The 20,269-nt window shown below is 35.1% G+C and overlaps 2 protein-coding genes across 3 annotated transcripts in view; both read right to left on the bottom strand.

The window, feature by feature from the left end:
- Nucleotides 1–445: 445 nt before the first annotated feature.
- Nucleotides 446–10,929, bottom strand: unc45b (unc-45 myosin chaperone B). The gene is made up of 20 exons (XM_039665088.2): nucleotides 10,754–10,929; nucleotides 9,891–10,061; nucleotides 9,280–9,316; nucleotides 8,969–9,144; nucleotides 8,793–8,882; nucleotides 8,500–8,667; nucleotides 7,052–7,217; nucleotides 6,783–6,953; nucleotides 5,741–5,912; nucleotides 5,098–5,398; nucleotides 4,897–4,991; nucleotides 4,234–4,375; nucleotides 3,622–3,762; nucleotides 3,341–3,468; nucleotides 3,120–3,186; nucleotides 2,921–3,034; nucleotides 2,593–2,708; nucleotides 1,390–1,507; nucleotides 1,138–1,293; nucleotides 446–1,006 (listed from the first exon to the last, which is right to left on the bottom strand). Exons 1-20 carry the CDS (start codon nucleotides 10,757–10,759, stop codon nucleotides 743–745), a joined length of 2,799 nt encoding a protein of 932 aa, XP_039521022.2. The 5' UTR covers nucleotides 10,760–10,929; the 3' UTR covers nucleotides 446–742.
- Nucleotides 10,930–12,271: 1,342 nt separating this feature from the next.
- The window catches only part of pip5k1bb (phosphatidylinositol-4-phosphate 5-kinase, type I, beta b), a 51,129-nt gene continuing 43,131 nt past the window's right edge, over nucleotides 12,272–20,269 (bottom strand). The window contains exons 12-15 of one of the 2 annotated variants that reach the window (XM_039665072.2): nucleotides 18,337–18,492; nucleotides 16,750–16,885; nucleotides 14,475–14,583; nucleotides 12,272–13,220 (exon numbers count right to left, since the gene is read on the bottom strand). In XM_039665072.2, coding sequence (XP_039521006.2) covers nucleotides 13,218–13,220; nucleotides 14,475–14,583; nucleotides 16,750–16,885; nucleotides 18,337–18,492 — 404 coding nt within the window. In that variant the 3' untranslated portion in view covers nucleotides 12,272–13,217. The remainder of the gene's footprint in view (nucleotides 13,221–14,474; nucleotides 14,584–16,749; nucleotides 16,886–18,336; nucleotides 18,493–20,269) is intronic. The other variant, XR_005621799.2, reaches the window with a different exon arrangement.

Here is a 20,269-nt window from a genome sequence, read left to right as displayed (position 1 = left end):
CTCACAAGATCTAAAACTTTTTCTTTTTCTCTCAAATATTGTTCACAAATCTGTCTAAATCAGTTAGTGAGCACTTCTCCTTTGCCTAGATAATACATCCACCTCACAGGGGTGGCATATCAAGATGCTGATTAGACAGTATGATTTTTTGCACAGGTGTGCCTTAGGCTGGCCACAATAAAAGTCCACTCTAAAATGTGCAGTTTTACTGTATTAGGGGGGTCACAAAAAAGGGCTGTGTGAAGTTGCTGGATATTGTGAGGACCTGGAACACACTGGCATATACGCCAATCCAGAGCATCTCATGCTCTGGAATAAATACTGTACAACATGCTCAATGTTCAGTGCTCAAACATATGTGGCGAGTATACTGGCCATGCAAGATCTGAAAAAAATCTGATTATGCCAATATGAAGAAACAGATTCCAGACAGTCATCTTTTCTCAAAAAAGATTGTTTTTAATCAGTAAATCAAAACTTCACATGTGAAAATACATGAAATATGAAATAAATACCAAATGCACTAATCAAACAAACGGCCACACAAACATATTATGAAATAAATACCAAATGCACTGATCAAACAAACAGCCACACAAACATATCGTCTTAAAAGGAAATATTCTTATCATTAAAATTTTAAAAAAGAAAAAATTGCCAATGGTTTGCAGTCTTTCCACTTTCCCAGAAAGCAGACCATTCTCTATTCATCTAATGACACGTCACAATGAATTTTTTCTGTTTATTTTGAAAACGGCTTTACAAGTCCTTGATCCATGGCTCTAGACAGGCAGGCCCGAGCTGCGTTAATAGCATCCTGCTTCTTGGGGTTGTCCTCCAGTTTTGCCACATATGTCAGGATTTCCAGCAATTCACTTTCAATGAGCTTCTTGGCTAGTTCATCATCAGCATCCAGCATGTTAAACACTGTCACAAGACCTCTGTGCTGAATATCAGGGATATCATGGAGACACAATCTCTGCAAGATCTCAAGCCACTGCCCAGTCTGTAAATAATAAAATAAATCATATTACAGTCTATCATCTTTGGTATGAGCATCTGATTCAAACACTACTGTATACCACCACAATAATGGTAGATTGCAGTGGGATGTGAGGGCTGTTTAATGATACATACCACTTTAGTCATCTTAACAGCGATTTTCTTCTGTGCGGCAGTGAGCATAGCCAGTGCGCCTGCAGCCGCCCTCTGAAGCTGCTCATCATCTTCACTACAGAGCAGGACTAGAAGCTTAAGTTTATCATTGCCATCTTGTAGATATCTGTCTTGAACCTGTCAAAATAATGAATCTGGTCAATATTTACATCCAAACTTACAAAAAAGGCTACATTTGATAAGGATAATGTATTCTCAGTAGTAATTTCATACATCCTTGCAGCAAACCAGATTGCACATGCACTCTGTGGCGGCTTGTCTGATTTGCTCATGTTCCTCAAACATATAGTTTTCGATCTCTGGAAGTGCTTTTTCTTTTAGGATTTTCACTCTGTGGAAAGAGAGATAAATAATTAGATATGCATTTCCAGAATAGTTCAAAATTTTAGGTTTATGGATTTCTGTTTTTTCTTGTTTACTTCCACCCATCCAAGTACTCACTCTCTGAGTAGGTACTTCTTTTGAGTAAGTAATTACTTCAAAACCATTAAAATGCATGTTCTATATACTGTATATATATATATATATATATATATATATACACACACACACACACACACATATACAGTATATATATATATATATATATATATATATATATATATATATCCTTTTCATATACTGTTTTTCACCTACTATATAGCTGGAAAGTATACATATTAGGATGCAGCATAATGTGACACCGTATTTGCAGCATTTCATTAGAGCCTGCAGTTCCTCCTCCAGCCCACCAGAGGGAACCCTCAATGAACTTCTAGGAAGCCACTTCCTGTCCAGGTTGTATTTTATGTATTTGTGAAGTCTTGTAAGTGTTTATCTACAATTCTTTTGCACCTTTTGTTCTGATGTCTTGTTATTTTGGTCTTTGTTTTGTTGGTTCTGAATCCTGCCTTACGTTAATTTTTACATTTAATAATTAATGGTGGGGGTTGTTACGGCAAAAATCAATCAATCAAATATATCAATGCGTAAGATACACTCGTAGTAGTAAATCCTTTATTCTTGCAAGAAGGTTCAGTCTAACACACAGAAGTAGCCCTGTGGTGAGAGTGACGTCCCAGACTGCCCCCACCACACAGCTTTTATACCCAACTCAAGGTTTCTTGTTGTACAAGTCAGCTCCTGATTAGGAATTCTTATGCTTCACAGAAAAGGTCAGCGCTTGCTGACTAGCCCAGTCAGAGTGGCCTCTGGGGTCAAAAGTCTCCTTTCCACCTGTTTCTGTGGGTCCTCTCATGCACGTTCATCACATAGGATCTTCTCATGTACAGACAGCACATGCTCTGCTCATGCATTCAGTTCAACACAACCTAATTCTTAATCATCTAATAAATCAATCACTAATAATTACTGTAGGATCATGCGAACCTCAACAGGGTTTTAAACAAATCCCTAACTAAAATGTTTGACACTCACCGAAGTTTGTCGTTTAAGGCAGCAAGATTAGTAAGACCCAGCAGAGCTTCAAAGTTTTCCATTCCATCTCGTTCTGTGTTTAGCAAGGAAACCAGTGGTCGCACAACTTCATATATCTGTAATGGAAAGAGTAAACATGGAAAATCAGATATTAAATTTTATTTAAGCATTTTTCATGCTCAGAAAAAAATATACTTAATATTTAAAGTAATGTGTAATATCATGGTTTTCAATAATGTGTCGTGAAATGCAAAAATGTATTTTAAGTTATCATTCCCCTTGAAGCTTTAGCCTTTTGTCTGGCTACAGATGTAAAAGGTTATCTTACCCTCTCGCCAGGAAAGGCGATTTCAGGATTGGAGACGGCAGCGATCTTAGCCAGAGCATGGCTGGCCTTTATTTTTCCATTTTTAGTTCCCTCCAGGGCTAATGGGATCAAAGCCTGTCGCACATAGTAGTGATTCGTTTTTATTTAGCAAAATATGAGATTCACTATATGGGTTTATATTTGCTCTGTGGTCTTTTACCTTTCCTCCACCTTGAGCTACAATTGTGCCACGATCTTTCACATCATTTGCCAAGGCAAGAAACACTCTGGGTGGACAAAAATAGTAAATCATTTTTAACTTCAGCAGCATAATAAACTGTACATAATCAGGCTATATTATATTTTTTTGCATCAGGTTCCAAAATCAAAAACAAGCGACAGTACCAGAACAAAACATAAAAAAATGAAAGAGATCTTCACCTTGAAAGCATCTCTTTGGTTTGATCGGTCAGGATGGAATTATCTGCTTTGACCATGACGGCGATAGCTGATGTCACTCCAGCTTTTAATAGCCTTTTCACTCGCCTTTCAATAAAGTCCTTCTTATCCTAAAGCACAAGCAAAATGCTTTAAAATATATATGAACTCAACTTGGAAGCAGTGTGACATATTTATGAGTATTTATTAAGAAACTAAATGTAAAATTTGTACTTTTATAGATTCATTTGCCACATCATAGGATTCTATCTACTGTATGTTACCTTCGGGTGCTGCTCAGGGACGTGTTGTTTGGAGAACTTGGCCAGCTGCACCATCTCTGGGAGGATATCTTTCTTTTCATAGCTGTTGGTGCAGTTGACCAGGGTGCAGGTGACAGCATATAGGATGGTCTTATCTTTTGACTATGAGAGAAAAATATGTATACTGTAAATTTGTACATACATGTGAATCTTCTCTATGGGCTATATGCACGGATAAGTTCCGCATTTGACGTAAGGATGCTCGTCCATTTCCGGTTGTGTAGATTAAAGCGGAGGAAAACCGGAGAAAACGGGATTATGGCAGAGTCTTCAATATTAACTGTCCTCCCGTCTTTGAAACGAAACGTACATACGTTTAGATGTAATTTTATATATAGTTATGTTTATTTAATATAATTTTAAAAAGAAGCATAAACACAACGAGGGGTGTCTGTTTTATCTGTTTTTGTGACTAACGTTTCATTAGTATAACCATGGAGTATAAAATTCAATATAAATTCTCGGTATTGCATTGGACTCTATGATCGGCGGAAGTTATCGAGCATCCCTAATGCTTCACCGGAAATACCGCCGTGCATAGAGCCCATTAGGTTTATTAGATCTTTCACATACCTTGGCGAGTTCAAACATGGCCCTCATGGCTGCTTCATCCTCAACAAAGTCATCTTTTACATCAGCATCATTGGTAAGATAAGCCAAACCTTCAATGGCCCATTTCCTGGTGCGCACATCAAGTGTAGGGTTGCAGAGCCACCTGGAATAAACCAAATCTATGGTTTAAATGCAGTTTGACCCCATAACATCTGCATGGAGCAATTACAAACAAAACAAACACTGAATAGGCATTGTCGACAATGTAAGAGGGTGGTTTTATGTTAAATGTATTTAATGAGTTTCTGACATCAGAAATTAAGGATTTTCCATTGATTTCCATTGAAGGGAATTTTCGTTTTGTTGTAGTTTAGTTTCAGATGACATTTTTTTGATGAAGTTTTTATTTTTCAGAATTCTTTCATGAATAGAAAGTTTAAATAAACAGCATTCATTTGAATTAGAAATCTTTTGTAACATTATACATTTCTTTACTGTCACTTTTGATAAATTGAATGCATCCTTGCTGAATAAATGTGTTAATTTCTTTCAAAAACATCTTACTGACCCTAAAATTTTGAACAGTAGTGTATGTTTTTATAGTATATTAAACTATATAAAGTAAAATGTAATGTCTCATAGTATAAGTCCTTCAAAAAAAAAAAAGCTAGCTAGCGTTCTTACTTTCTGCACTGCTTGGCCAGTTTCTCAGTGGAACCTTCTGCAAATTGTCTCATGCTGTAATCATCTCCTCCAGCTGATCCCAGTTTACACAGACCCTGAGAAAGAAATTTATGTTACAAAATATATCAACTGCTCTCATTCAATCAATCCTTAATGAACACTGCAACAAACACAGTTTGAATAGCATTACAGTTTGCATACCACAAGGGCTCTGATCTTGATCTTCTCATTCTTAGTTTTCTTGTACATTTCCTTCAGCAGAGTTACTCCATTGCTGATAAAGAAGGAGGCTTTGCTGGTTTTGGTAGACGCGTGAATGAGGGCCTCCACTGCTACCAACTGGTCCACTTCACGCTCGGATCCACAAAGTGCCACCATCATCTCCATAACTCCCTGATGACCCGCAAGGGCGTTGCCCACGTCAAACGGGCCCTGAAGTAGGCCTGACAAAGTATTGATGGCATGGATGTTTTTGTCCATGTCATTGGGGTCAAACTTGCCCCTGTTGATGGAAACCAGTGACATTAAGAATAGTATATATATATATACATATATATATATATATATATATGAATTTTATAGACCATTTTGCAAGATGTAAACAACACTGGTCCAGAAACACTTCCTGTTTCAGTTTGTAACTGTTTTCTTTATTTCACATGTAAAGAAAACATCTTAAAGACGTTTGTTTAACATTTTGATTCAGTTTTATATGTTCTGTTGGTTGTATTTTATCCCAGCTTTTATGTAGTGTTAAAAAACTGAAACAGGAAGTGCTTCTGAACCAGTGTTGTTTACATCTTGCAAAATGGTCTATAAGTTTTGTGACAAAAGTTGAACTTACTTAATGTACTCATTACAGATATCTCTGTAGTTATCTCGCTCAGGGTCACAGCGCAAGTCATCGTAAAGCTTGTTGAGGAGAACGCTGGCAATCAGCTGTGTGTTTTCTGTCAGCGGCAACTGATCAGGAAGATCTGGAACCTGACCGCAGACCTTCAGAATCTTCTTCAGGCCTGTTTTCGAGACAATTCAATTAAAAAAAAAAAACATTAAACATGTAATTTTAGTCCTTCAGCCAAGAATAACTAATGCTTTGGACAACGAATACAATGTGTAATCTCTTTCTTCATTCTACACCAATGGTTCTCAACTGTAACAATATTTGAAGGGTGGATTACTTTTTTTTTTTTTTTTTTGGTGATTTACTGGATTAGCATTAAGTTTAAAGATGCGTTTACTTGCAGCCTCTACCCAATACTTGTTGAGCCTGGTATATTCATTACATGGAAATTAGATTTTATACATTTTCATTACTTTTCCAGGCCAAGAAATCACCAGGCTTCCTCTTACATCCAGGTTTTTCAAGACCTTTTCAATAAATAAGCTAACGCTTTAGTTCTCATTTCAAAAGTTGCTTATTAGCATGCATATTACTAGGATATTGACTGTTTATTAGTACTTATTAAAGCACACATTAATGCCTTATTCTGCATTCCTTAATCCTACCCAATACCTAAATTTAACAACTACCTAATTATTCATAAGCGGTTATTAATTGTACATAATAGTTAGTTAATAGTGAGAATTGGACCCTAAACTAAAGTTTTTTTGGGGAAAAGGTGTTGAGGTTAGTTAAAAAAAAAAAAAAAAAACTGGTTTCACAAACAGGGCTTGGATTAAGCCAGGATTAGTTCAATTAGGACATTAATTGGGTTTTATAAACATGCCATTACTGATGGTCATCTTGAGACAATGGCAATGATATATTTTAAGATATGCCACTGCTAGTTGCTTTCACTTAAAACCACTCGAACCACTAGGCTTAAGCCTTGTTTGTGAAGATTGTAAGTTGAGAACCACTGTACTATACTGGTGAAACGTACCATGGTCAATGGTGAAAAGACACTTGGAGTGATCAGTGTCTTTTTTGTCTTTTCTTGGCACATTCCTGGACAGGAGGTTCAGAGCCTGGTCTCGGCCATGTCCAGACACCCTCTTGCTTACGAGCATCTCCAACAAGGCAAGCAGGATATCCTTCAAGTCCTTAGTGGAGTCTGCCAGTCATCGGACAAAAGCAGTTTGCACTTTTAACACTCAATAGTCTATTGCAAATTGGTTCAAATGGTCACAATCTTTAGCTGTCCTCTCTTACCGAGTACGAGGGCCTCTTCTTTGCCGTAATTTCTCTTGTCTCCTCCAGCAAGGGAGTCATAGACACACTGGAACAGGTTTGCAGTTGCCAGGGCTATCTCTTCATTGTCCACAGCCATGATGCTGCACAGTTTGCTAATTCCCACCATGTGGATGATGGCAGTTGCCTTTAAAACCCAAACATATTATTAATAAACATTTATAAATAAATAGCCACAAACAACTAAAATTGTACCAAGAGGACAGACATTACCTTTAAGACCCTATTAAATAAAAATGGGTGTTTTATCTTTATTGTATTCCTTATTAGTTACGAATATATTCTTTTGTTGTATAATTTATCGCACAAACTTTTAGTCTGTATTTTTTCCAGTAAAAATAAAATCAAGAAAACATAAATAAATACAGTAAATATATATAATTAATACTTAAATTAAAATAGTATTCACTGTGTTTTACCAATACAACCTTAAGGGGAAAAAAAGGTTATGACACCAAACCTCAGATCACAATTCACAAAAACCTCAGGTCACAAAAACTACTAGCAAGACTAAAGACAAGTAAGCATTCAGTGATAAAATAATAACAAATAATCAACTTATGAGCAATAGTACAAATAAAGACAATTTTTTTCACATAGGTCTAACAGTAGTTTTCAGGTACAGAAATTGAATTAAGTAATCAAATGTAAAATAACTACTGTATAGTCTTCACTGTATAAATTAAATATATACTAACACTTATTAAGGTTGCAAAAGTTATTCAATCCAGAGCAGTGAGTGATTTTTTCCCATGCTGTTGTCACTTTAAGACCTAATGCATGGATCCAATATAGTGTTACACGTGTTTTATTTCTCAACTGTTTAGGTTCACTTAAGACAAAACCGACTGTGTTCAAGAGTATATTCGCCATTCGCTTTTTGGACATAATGTGTGATTTCTTTCTTCCATTCAAGCGCAAGATGATATGTGCTTATTTAAAACTTCTCACACAGTGCACAAGTACAGAACTGAGTTCTCTTTCGTGTCTTCTTGCGCTTTAATATTTATTGTATTCCTTATTATTTATCTATATTTTTATATTGCATTCTTTATTGCATTAAATACATTTTAGTCCGTATTTTATTCTTGTTTTTCAAAAAAACAATAATTATATTTTATATAATACGTACTATGTGAATTTATTATATAATATATTCACATAGTAAAAATAAGCAAATTCATTTTGACATTGTTTTTCCCTTACATAAATGTTATATTTAAATATAAGAAGAAGAAAAATCTTATTTTAATATAGAATACTACATAAATAATAATACAAATTCATTTAGTCTAAGTCTCAATGTCTCAATATATGTGCATTTTATGTATCATTTTAATTTGTGCAATTTTTCTTCTCAGGTAAGAGGATGTAAAAAAAATTTGATTGGTTATTTGTCTGTTCCTCACCCTTGCTCTGTGGCCTGTGCACATTCCTGACAGGGTCCGGATAGCAGCCAGAATCATGTCAGGATTTCCTGTGTCAATCAGCTGCACAAGTAAAGCCACGCCGTTTTCCTTGAATATTCTCTCTGCTCCTGCGTCCTCTCTGGCCAGGACAATCAGGTTGTTGGCAGCCTAGTGGACCCAACAAACATGTTGTTCAGTTTAACTGAGAGATATTTTACTGCAAATGATTAATTTCCTTTTGCTTCACTGTTTTTAAGCTAAAAGGGAACAGAGTTCTTGGAAACTGCTCAAACCTTTTCTCTCTTTTCCTTATCTGATTCATCTGAAAATAGGATGTCAAACATGTTCTGCACTCTGGAGTCAGTTGAGAAGGTCGTTTTCAGCTGTGGGGAACATCAGATATGCTCCTTAGAAACTCAGATGTTTTGTTAGGTGAACTCAAAAGCATTTTGACAGAAGCGATCCTCACCTTCTTCTGGATCTCAGCTCCGAGTCTTCTGAGGGTCTCGAGGAAGGTCTTGTTTTTAGGCTCAATGGTTGCACATCTCTGAACGTCCTTAAAGGCCATGTCCAGTTTGCCAAGCTTCTCGAATGCTTGGCATCTTCTGTACAGAGCCTTGATGTCCGCAGCATCCACATCGATCGCTGCAAATGACAGATCAGCATTCATCAGTCATTTTTTAGTAGGACCAAGAGAAACGTGTTTAAGATGTTTGATGGTATACTTGAAAAATCTGAGCTGAAATAAATGATGAGGAATAATTAATTTGCAAATCATACCTTTAGTGGCGTCTGATGCTGCATTGTTATAATTTTCCTGGAAACCAAGACATCAAATGAAAATCATGCAGAAATATTTGATTTCAAGTCATGTCGGAAAGATCGCATTTATGAGTTGAATGCCACCAAAAAGTTGTGATTTTATTTTAACCCCGTTCTTTATGAGTTGGGTGTGCGTAACATGGTGGAATACCATGCACAATACTTATAGGTAGCCTATTTAACAGTCAGGCTTTTTATTTACAACAAAATAAGCTAATATAACAATATGATATGCAATTATAGCGTTGATACAGTGGCTTCCTAAATAAATATTAAAAAAACACCTGTAGCACATTCTTCGGAAAACAAATGAAGATATTTTTGATTAAATCAGAGAGCTTTCAGCTTTAACTGACACTTTGACACATCGAAACAATCGTAAAACTATATGAATTTAATGGTTTGGTCCAAATTTTCTGAAGAGACTTCAGAAAATTCAATCACTTTAAATGATGAACAGATTTAATTAGTCAAGCCTGAGGTGATAACAAAATTTCCTAAATCGAAAATACAAACTTCCCATAAATGCACTACTAGGCTCATAATATGTACAGGAAGTAAACTCTTACCTTTTTCAGGAAACAGGCTGATCTGTTTCTGTAGATGATCGCGAGCATTTTCTTGTCTTTGCAGACCTTTATGGCTTTAGTGTAGCACTCAATGGCTTTGTCGATTTTTCCAGCCTGGAAGTGCTTGTTACCCTCATCCTTTAACTGGACTTGATCTTCAATTTCTCCCATCTATCAGAGAATGTTACAATTTAGTAAGTTGGATAGTGTTACATTTGATCATTTTCAGACAAAATACTTAGCAGCATTAGTCTTTTTATGCAATTATTAATATTTTTTATGATATATATATATATATATATATTGTATATATTTTCAAATATATAAAAAATATGTACACATTAATTATGTTGTGTATCAGATTTCTTTGTTTAAAGGAGATTTCAGCATGTGAAAAAACACATTTTGAGAAAAAAAAAACTTATAGATATGTATTGTAATTCAAATCTACAGACACACATTTAAATAGATAAAGTGCAACAGACAATAAATAAAAACTAACACTTTCCACTAGTCTGAAAACACACATGAAAAGGCATATTGACCAGTGCATAAAAAAAACAATGTTTTTTGCCTTCAGTGCCTTGTCTTAATTACAAACCTTTAATTCAAACACATTCCTTGTAACATTTAAATTTCGCACATCAAAACATGTTCAAACTTTTTCCAATTTTCTCAAGCAAGTGGTCAAGCACATGTTATCTGACTTCAACTGTCTGACCCTCAAGCCTTATTTGGGCAACAGTGTGGCCTCAACAATACTGAACGCAGTGAATGTCTGTCAACTTATGTTTTCTATAAATTAGACATATTTCCTATTCTGTCTCCTATGACTACATATTAATAATGCTATAGTTACGTACCGTCATTGAAGTGAATTCTGCTTCGTCCTGAGAGGAAAATCTGTTCTGTGTCAAAGTGTAGTTCCTTTGCTTTTGGGTTTATCAGTTGTAACGCCCCCCCAACGGTCTCTTATATATCTATTTGTTGCACATGGGGGGCACATACCAGGATAACGGATGGATCCATTTCATTGTGAGGGGTGGATCGATCTTCATCAACCCCACCTGGTGATACAAATACATTATGCATCTTATCAGTCACAACCTGAGATTACATTTTTCGTGGTTATTCCCTATTCCACATCATGCTGTCATTTACTCCTGTTGTGGTGGATTCATTTTAATTTGCAGATATGTGGTCACCCCTATCATCAGTGAAGTGGCCTGTCTCTGATATGGTCTATTTGGGGAGAGGGTATGACAGCTGAGAAATCAGTAGCAAATGTCCAGAGCCACCTCATGGGAGGGGGAGGACAGTGGTGTCTCAGAACAGCTGGTCTGCTGGAGGTCTGACTGGTACTTTCTAGAATGGAAGGACTCTTCCAACAGAAAGAACTGGGGGAAGGTGTTACTCTCACAGCAAAACATCCTGCAACCTGGCGAGGAACACTATTGTGGGATGTATTTACAGTATAGGGTCAGGATTTGATTTGCCCTCTGTAAACGTGCTGACTGGCAACTTCTTAACAAATATTTTAGGTTTTAATTAAAATAAGATTGATTAAACCAACAAATTATGACATTTTTTTTTTAAATATATATTTAAAGGAGTAGTTCACTTTTAAAAAAAACTTTTGCTGATAATTTACTCACCCCCATGTCATCCAAGATATCCATGTCATACTTTCTTCAGTTGAAAAGAAATTATGGTTTTTGGTGAAAACATTCCAGGATTTTTCTCCTTATAATGGACTTCAATGGGAACCAAACGGTTCAAGGTCCAAAAGACAATTTCAGTGCAAACTGCAAACTGTTCAAAGGGCTTTAAACGATTCCAGACGATGAATAAGGGTCTTATCTAGCGAAACGATCGCTCATTTAATAAATAAAAATAACAAAGTTTAAGTTTTATATTATATTTATATTAAGTTCTGTATTTAGGTGTGAATAGATTTCTCTAATGCATAAGCTTGATCAGAGTTCATAATTGTGTAGCAGGTGTTCAGCAGCGATGTCAGCGTGTCGGCCTTAAAAAAACCTTAACCCAGAGTACGGACTGTGGAGCAAAACTTTAGACAAGCTAATTTACATACAAAGGAGATCACAGGGACATCCGAAGGGAAACGCAGCATCACAGCAAGAACTTTCCCACAAACACCCTAACCAATGAATGTGTTTTATGATATATATACAAAATACATCAGGCTATTAATATTTGAAACACATAATCTTTCTTGTTATTATTGACCCATGAAAATTCAATTAAGTTTGTTATCCAACATCCAACACTGTAAATCGACCAAGTTAAAATGGTTATCAGCACGTCCTGATAATCTCAATATTGGTCAACATGAAATTCAGACCAAAACACAATGTTAATTTATAATAATGATTTAATAAATTATGGCCTTAAAACAAACATAGGTGCAATAATAATATTCAAAAGACAGTTCTGACATGGCATTTAAAATCAGAAGCGCACTAGCATAACATCAGGCAATCGTTTGGACGCCTCTAAAAGGAGAGAATGTATCTCCAGAGAGAATGTATATGAGTGTATGAAACTCACCCAATCCCCACATGAAAGATTGACTCCTAATCTGCATTTAAGCACATAAAAACACCCTGGCATCTGGATAGATGTAAATGATACACTGCTGATGCGAGTCCCACTCTTGATTATCAGGAGCTTGTGTACCAGCATAAATCTGAGAATGACTGAAGTTACACTCCTACATTTACAGTACGTCACACATCTGTGCTCATAAGAGATGTCTGAGAACTAAAGTCACACTTCCATTGTTTCCTAGAAACTGTGTGTTTCCTTGGAAATAAAACAGCAGGATTATTGCTCCAGTGAGGAGAACTACCATAACACACACTTGTATAATGTATGAAAAATTGCACATTTAAAAAGATCTGAACAGCTCTGTTAGCTAGAGTTTGAATCGCCAAGCATTGCATCTAGACACTAAAGACTAGAAGGTAAAGAGGATAGCCGTTAGAAACCATCTTTGCATATCAGAGGAGTGTATTTATTGCATGTCTATGCATGTCACATCTATCTTCAGTCTCTGTCTTTGCTGCCTTTAATGTAAAAATCTGTGGAGTTCTTTGAGTCTGCCTTTGGTTGCGTGTCCATCTTACAGCCACAGTCCATTCAAACAGTCCAAGGAGATGTACAAATGTCTTTTTGTAGTTGTTGTATTGGCAAAGTCAGCACGATGACTTCTTTTATTTGTTTGGCAGCAGGGGGCGCTCTTGGCACAAGAGGATCCAGAGGTGATGGGGAGGGGAGAGATGAAGAAACCTCTCATTTTGCTCCTCACTGGAAAGATGATCAACAACATGATCAAAGTTTATAACAGTAACAAGTTATTAGTGGCAGTATAAATTTCAAAAAAATAAAATAAATAATATATATATATAATCTTTCTAAAAAAAGATAATGTTGTAATATAATATAAATTATTATAATAAATCTGATATTTATACATTTATTTCAACAATTGTAATCATTTATATAGATATTTATAAATATAATCAATTTCTGATTTTTTTAATTCATATTAAAAAAGTTATTATTTGTTAATTTACCGTATTATTATTATTAAAAAATACTGGAAAGATGATCAACAACATGATAAAAGTTTATAGCAGTTATTATATATTTTTTTATATTCTAATATATTTTTTAAGTTGTTAAATATTAATAAAAATAACATAATTTTAATAATTAATTTGATATTTATAAATTTATAATATAAGAATTAAATGTAATATTTAAATTATTATTTATAAATATCATTACATTTAAATGTATATAATAATATTTATTATATAATATTTGTTTATTTACTACTACTAACAAATTTACTGGAAATAATCTAAAATTCATTATATATTTAAAATATATTTTTTTTGAATAGAGACAAAAACGTTTTAAATATAATATAAATAATTATAATAATCAATTTTTTATCTATTTTTAGAAGATAATATAATAATTGCACACACACACGTTTCAATTAACATATTATAATCATTTAAACCATTTATAAATATCAGATTAATTTCTAAAAGTTATCATTTATATTGTAAAAATATCATTTGTTTAATTTTTTTTTATTACAATTTATAATATTGACTGCCTAACCTTATCCCTTACCTTATAACAACTTTCAGAATTGAGTAAGTAGCCTACATATTAGTAAGGAAAAGGTTGGTGACTCAGTACAAATCAGAATCAACTATCTAGACAACATTTTATACAGTATTATGCAATAATAGATATTTTAATATAATTTTTGACAATATCAATGCAGATCTAAAGGAACTTAAGCAGAGTAGATGCCATATTTTATTTGATGTGAGTGAAAACAAGGCTGTGAGGGATAAAGTACAGTGAATTCTACTGTATTGATAATTAATTTGATGAAACACTGCAAATATGTCTTTTCAAAAAACATAGGACATTACAACCTATTGAACATACAGTACTTCTGTTCCTTGCAACTTGATTTTCAATATGACCCTGATAAAGGTACATAGATCCCTCGAGAACTGCAATGCAGAAACTCACAAAATAGACATCCAGCACTGAGTCGTCATCTCTATCTATGTCCATGGTGCTTTGCTCAGACGTCAGACAGATGGCGCTGTCCTCCAATGTAAAAGTCGAGCAGGCACATCTAAAAGGAAACAACAGCAATGAATCAGAAGAACAGTGCGAAGAAGCTCAAGGACAAATTAAGAGTCCTTAAAACATGACAGATGAATATTGAGCAAAGCTGGTGGTCTCATAAATGCCAAAACTCTGTTCGCGCTGATCTGAGGGAATGCGTGTGGCCGCCCGTGCGTCAAGACACGAAAGCATTTCAGCAGCAATATTTCTCATCATTACAATGACACATTTCATATGAGCGCTGGCCATCTACATCCACTTCGGAATGTGCTTATGTTTTTATTGCCGGCAATAATCTCTTGAGTTATTGATGCCATGGCAACCAGACCCTTGTTGAACGTAAAGCACTCTGCGCATGTGACACATTTCAGGGTGTTCATTAACACAGACTCACCCTGGACTTCATCAAACGTTTTCCAAGTCAAAGGTCACTAAGACTTTTTGGGAATTTATCCAATACTTTTATTCAGCATGCAAGGACCACTATTTAATCTATTATATTGATGAAGTCAACGAGATAACATCTGACAAAGCTCTTTAACTCAGTAATCATAGTTCAAGCACCGAAGGCCCCCTTCTGAGGTATTCTGTCATAAAACAATACCTCTATTATATTCGTCCTTAGCAAGCAGGTGAAATATTTATGAGGCCTTTTCACAGGAATTCCACTTAAAACAGGTGTGTGTCAAAGGTGAGGAGATCAGGGAACACCAAACACAAAGAATCGAGCAGAAGAACAAGTGTAGCGTGGTCAGGTGCTCACGCCAGCTGTAGCGGGATCAAAGAAATCCATCTTGAAGTGTTAAATTGTGGCATTATTTGACTATATTCAGTGAGACTTAGTTAAAGGGATAGTTCACACAAAAATGTAACTTTTGTCATCATTTACTCATTTCTAACCCTCTTGAAAGTGATTTTGAAGTATTTGTTGCTCTTTCCCATGCAATTACAACAATAATAAGGTTTTTAGGCTTCAAAAAGGACTCAAAAGCACCATCATAGTAGTCTACATACAACTTGAAATAAATCAAAAGACTAAAAAATCATAATATCAAGCTCATTTACGGAGGATTGTTGTACAGACGTTGTTTCTGCCACAAAATAAATGGGTTCATATCTCACATCTACTGATTTTTTACAGACTGTTATGATGTGTTGCCAAAGCTAATCAATTTTTTCATATTTTAATTTTTTTAATTTTTATTACACATTTCTATAGCAACGCTATATATAGTGCTATATAACCTTTACTGACATAAAACGAATTAACGCTACTGCAAGGATGTTTCTAATAATGGCAGAGTGAGTGACAGCGAATTTGACATCTTTCTCTCTTCTGACCAATGTCTCAATCTCTCTATTTTTTTCCCTCTTTTGAAAAGTCATTGAAACGCTATCACAGATTTTTTTTTTTTCATTTGCTATTGGAGCAAAATGGAAATATAAAAATGACATTTGCTGTCGTCTCCGCTATAGAAGTTTTCCCAACTATGACGACTTCCGCTTCTTAAAACCCTAGAAATGTGAAAAGAGTCAAGAATACAGTACAGGACCTTTTCCCTGACTTTATTTCTCTCAATTCCTAGGTTAGATATAAAGTAAAAATTGTGATTCATGTTATAGTCTGAATTGTAAGATAAAAACTCAAGATTACCTTTTTTATCCTTTTATTCCGCTTTCATACTGAATAGTGTGTTCATGAGAGAAGTAGCAAAGTTGTATTAGGAATCATTCTATTGAGTCAGATCTGGTCAATGAATCAATTGATTCAATTCACAAAGATGAATTGAATTTATCTGGTTCTCACTACGGTTCAGAGCCTACTGTTAAAGAGGATTCGATTGGTGTCGGTTTATCACATAACGTTCACAATCATATGACGCCCAAGTCACACAATTACCTTTATGATGCGTTTTTAGTGCTGATTTGTCTTCTTTTCAGAGTCTTAAAGCCTTAGTCCCCATTTATTATAACTGCATGAAAGAGAGTGACTAAAATGTCTCCAGTTGTATTCGATGAAAATGTGTTAGCAAATTGTCATATTTTAGGTGAACTATTCCTTTATATGTGTCTCTGTGGAGGGAACAGAAGTAGAAGGAGATGTGAGGAGCTAACAGGTGTGTGTCAGGTTTATGGGTCTGAAGGTTTGTGAGATGTGTGTGAAAGGTGTCACCTTTCATTAGATCTGGCCTTCAGGTACCGATCTGTGACGAATATAGAGGGCGGGGAGAGGGTGTTTCTCAAGGAAGAGGCTTCATGTGGGTAAGGAGTCTGAGGGACCAGGTCAGGACGGTTATAGGACCAGAACACTGTGGTATGAGATGATAGAAACATCACATGAGGTGATTTCCTGAATAAATGTACAGTATATGAAAGTTACTACATTGCTGTGCAAAAGTTTGGGGTCGGTAAGGTTCGTTAGTGTTTTTGAAAGAAGTTTCTTATGCTTACCAATGCTTTCAAATGTAATAAACAGTGTGAAATATTATTACAATTTAAAATAACTTTATGGTTTAATATATTTTTAAATGTAATTTTTATTCCTGTGATGCAACTCATTACTTCAGTTTTCAGTGTCACATTATCTATTAGAAATCATTCTAATGCTGATTTGCTGCTCAAGAAACATTTCTTATTATCAATGTTGAAAACATTGATAATAAGAAAAAAAAAATCAGGATTCTTTGATGAACAGAAAGTTCAATGAACAGCATTTATTTGAAATAAAAATCCTTTGTAACATTATACGTGTCTTTACTGTCACTTTTAATCAATTGAATGCATCTTTGCTGAATCATTTTTTTTTTTTAAAAGAATAAAAACTTAATAACCCCAAAATTTTGAACAGCAAAGTATTACATTTTTGTTATAATTCATACCCAGCGCTGCAGCAGCTTTAATCCAGTGACATACATCAGCACAAAAAGTCAATGCAATAAGGTTTGTGTTCAGCTAGTACGTTTGCAATGAATGAGGAAGAAATGACTGTCTGGAAAACAAAACGACTGTCTCGGATGGCAGCTTGTTTTTCAGGGTTTTTCCAAAATCAGACAGTTCCTGTTTATATCTGTGAACATTAATAGAACTGATGTTGGCAAGTATGTCACCATTTGCGTTTGGTAATTGGATGATGTACAAATTAAGGGCTTTTTACATTGCTTTTAACCCAGGGTTTCATTTAACCCCATTGTAATGGCATTTTTAACCCTGGCTAATGTTTCTGTCCCTAAAAATGCAGATAAGATTGCTAACCAAGATTTTAAAGATGGACTATAATCAGCTAATCCAGTGTAAAATATGACAATTGTGAAATATAAAACATAATAGCCCAGGATTATGTTAATCCAGAGTTTAAATTATCCCTTTCAAGTGTGAAAAGCCCTTTAGCCCTTAAAGGGATACTCCACTTTTTTGGAAATAGGCTCATTTTACAACTCCCTCAGAGTTAAACAGTTGATTTTTACCGTTTTTGAATCCATTCAGACGATTTTCTGATATTTAGAAGAATATCAGTTACCAGACAGTTTCTGGTCTCATTGACTTCCATAGTAGGAAAAAAAATATACTATGGAAGTCAATGAGACCAGAAACTGTCTGGTTACTGATATTCTTCTAAATATCATAAAATCGTCTGAATACATTCGAAAACGGTAACACTTAACTGTTTAACTCTGGGGGAGTGGTAAAATGAGCCTATTTCCAAAAAAAAAGTAGAGTATCCCTTTAACCCAAGCTTTTTCACATTGTTAGTGCCGCCCACCTTGTCCATCCAGACTTGCAAGACTACGAGCTCCTCCAAGCCTGTCCACTCTCTCCTCGGGCTTCTCCTCCTTCGGCGGGGACAGCACCTCTTGAGAAGAACACTTCAGCGCTGATATGGAGTTACGCGCCCTCTTGCCAGGGGAGAAACGGTTTGCTGGATGTGTGACATAGAAACTAATTATGGACACTGTCCTAAATAAACTGAAAATATGATGATACAACTCTCCCCTAACTGTTACCTGGCAGCCGACAATTAGACCGTGAAACGAAATCTCGGCCCACTGTCTAACTTTATTTGAATGGGGGAAATATATCTACATTGTGCGATATTAATATTGAGCCATAATAAGGGGGGTGAATTACAGTTTCAGACTTCTTGAGTGGCTGAAGAACATCTCAGAAAGAGGAAGGAGAAGTTCTGCTATTGTGTGCACTGATGTAATGTTTCAAAATATTCTTACTAATGAAAAGAAAAAGGTCGAGCAACAGTACTGGTGCAGCTTCCGTTCTTGAGTTTTGCAATTGGCAGGACGTTTTAAATGATTGATTATCATCTTTTTTAATGCACTTCTTTGAGCTGTGGCATCCATGTACATCCCTGTACAACAACTTTTGCATGCAAACAACACTCATCCCAGACAGCAAACTGACATTGAATCAACGTGGAAACGACGTCTCTCATGACATCGAAACAATGTTGATTTTGCTCATCGAATTAACGTTGAACCAACGTCAGACGCGGCATTCTTCAAAGCTAAATGAAAATCGAAAATTGGTTTGCTTTCATAACGTTGAAACAACGTTGATTTCAAGTTGATTTTCTGTTAGTTTTGAAAGAATGACGCGTCTGACGTTGGTTCAACGTTAATTCGATGAGCAAAACAATGTCAGATCAACGTTGTTTCGATGTCATATTTCCACGTTGATTCAATGTCAGTTTGCTATCTGGGATATGTTCATCTAGTTTGATATAAATCTCAATTAATTGTACAAAGTCAGACTTAAAATTTGTTTTCGAGATCATTTTAGTTTTAGGTATATGCTAAACATTTTGGTAACACTTTACAATAAAGTTGAATTTATTACCAATAGTTACTAAAGCTGCAGTCCTTAGCCTTTTTTGGGGTTAAAAATGATCCAAAATACATATTTGAGAAAATACATAACCAGCTAGTGTTCAAAAGTATCAGCTAGCCTTAGCTTGATTCAGCCTAGCTTTAGCATTACTTAGCTTAGCTTCGATTGTTTTTCAGATCATTTTAGTTTTAGGTAAATGCTAAAAATTTTGGTAACACTTTACAATAAAGTTGAATTTATTACTATTAGCTAACTACAGTAGTTAAAGCTGCAGTCCTAGCTTTTTTGGCGGTTAAAAATTATCCAAAATAAATAGTTGAGAAAATACATGACCAGCCAGTGTTCAAAACTCTCTGCTAGCCTTAGCTTGATTTAAAGCGGTAAGCTTGTAATAATGTTTTTAAACGAATCTTTTTTCGTGTCATTTTGTTCATTCAACGAACGAAATGAACAAATTGACTCGGGAAAAGATTTGTTCATTTTGACAAACGAGTTTGAACAGGAGAGTCACGAACGCGCATCACAGAACAGAGCAAGGTGACCATTTGAGCTTATAAAACTTAAACTTTGTTATTTATTATTTTTTAAATGAGCGATCGTTTCGCTTGATGAGACCCTTATTCATCGTCTGGTGTCGTTTAAAGCCCTTTGAACAGTTTGCAGTTTGCACTAAAACTGTCTTTTGGACCATTTGGTTACCAGTAAAGTGCATTATATGGAGAAAAATCCTGGAATGTTTTCATCAAAAACCTTAATTTCTTTTCGACTGAAGAAAGAAAGACATGGACATCTTGGATAAATAAATAAGTTTGTTCAAAAGTGAACTACTCCTTTAATTTGATAATTCTGTGAAT

This window comes from Pimephales promelas, chromosome 14, assembly GCF_988280905.1.
Source record: "Pimephales promelas chromosome 14, fPimPro1.hap1.1, whole genome shotgun sequence".
Lineage (NCBI taxonomy): Eukaryota > Metazoa > Chordata > Actinopteri > Cypriniformes > Leuciscidae > Pimephales > Pimephales promelas.
This window is presented reverse-complemented; position numbering and strand designations above follow the sequence as displayed.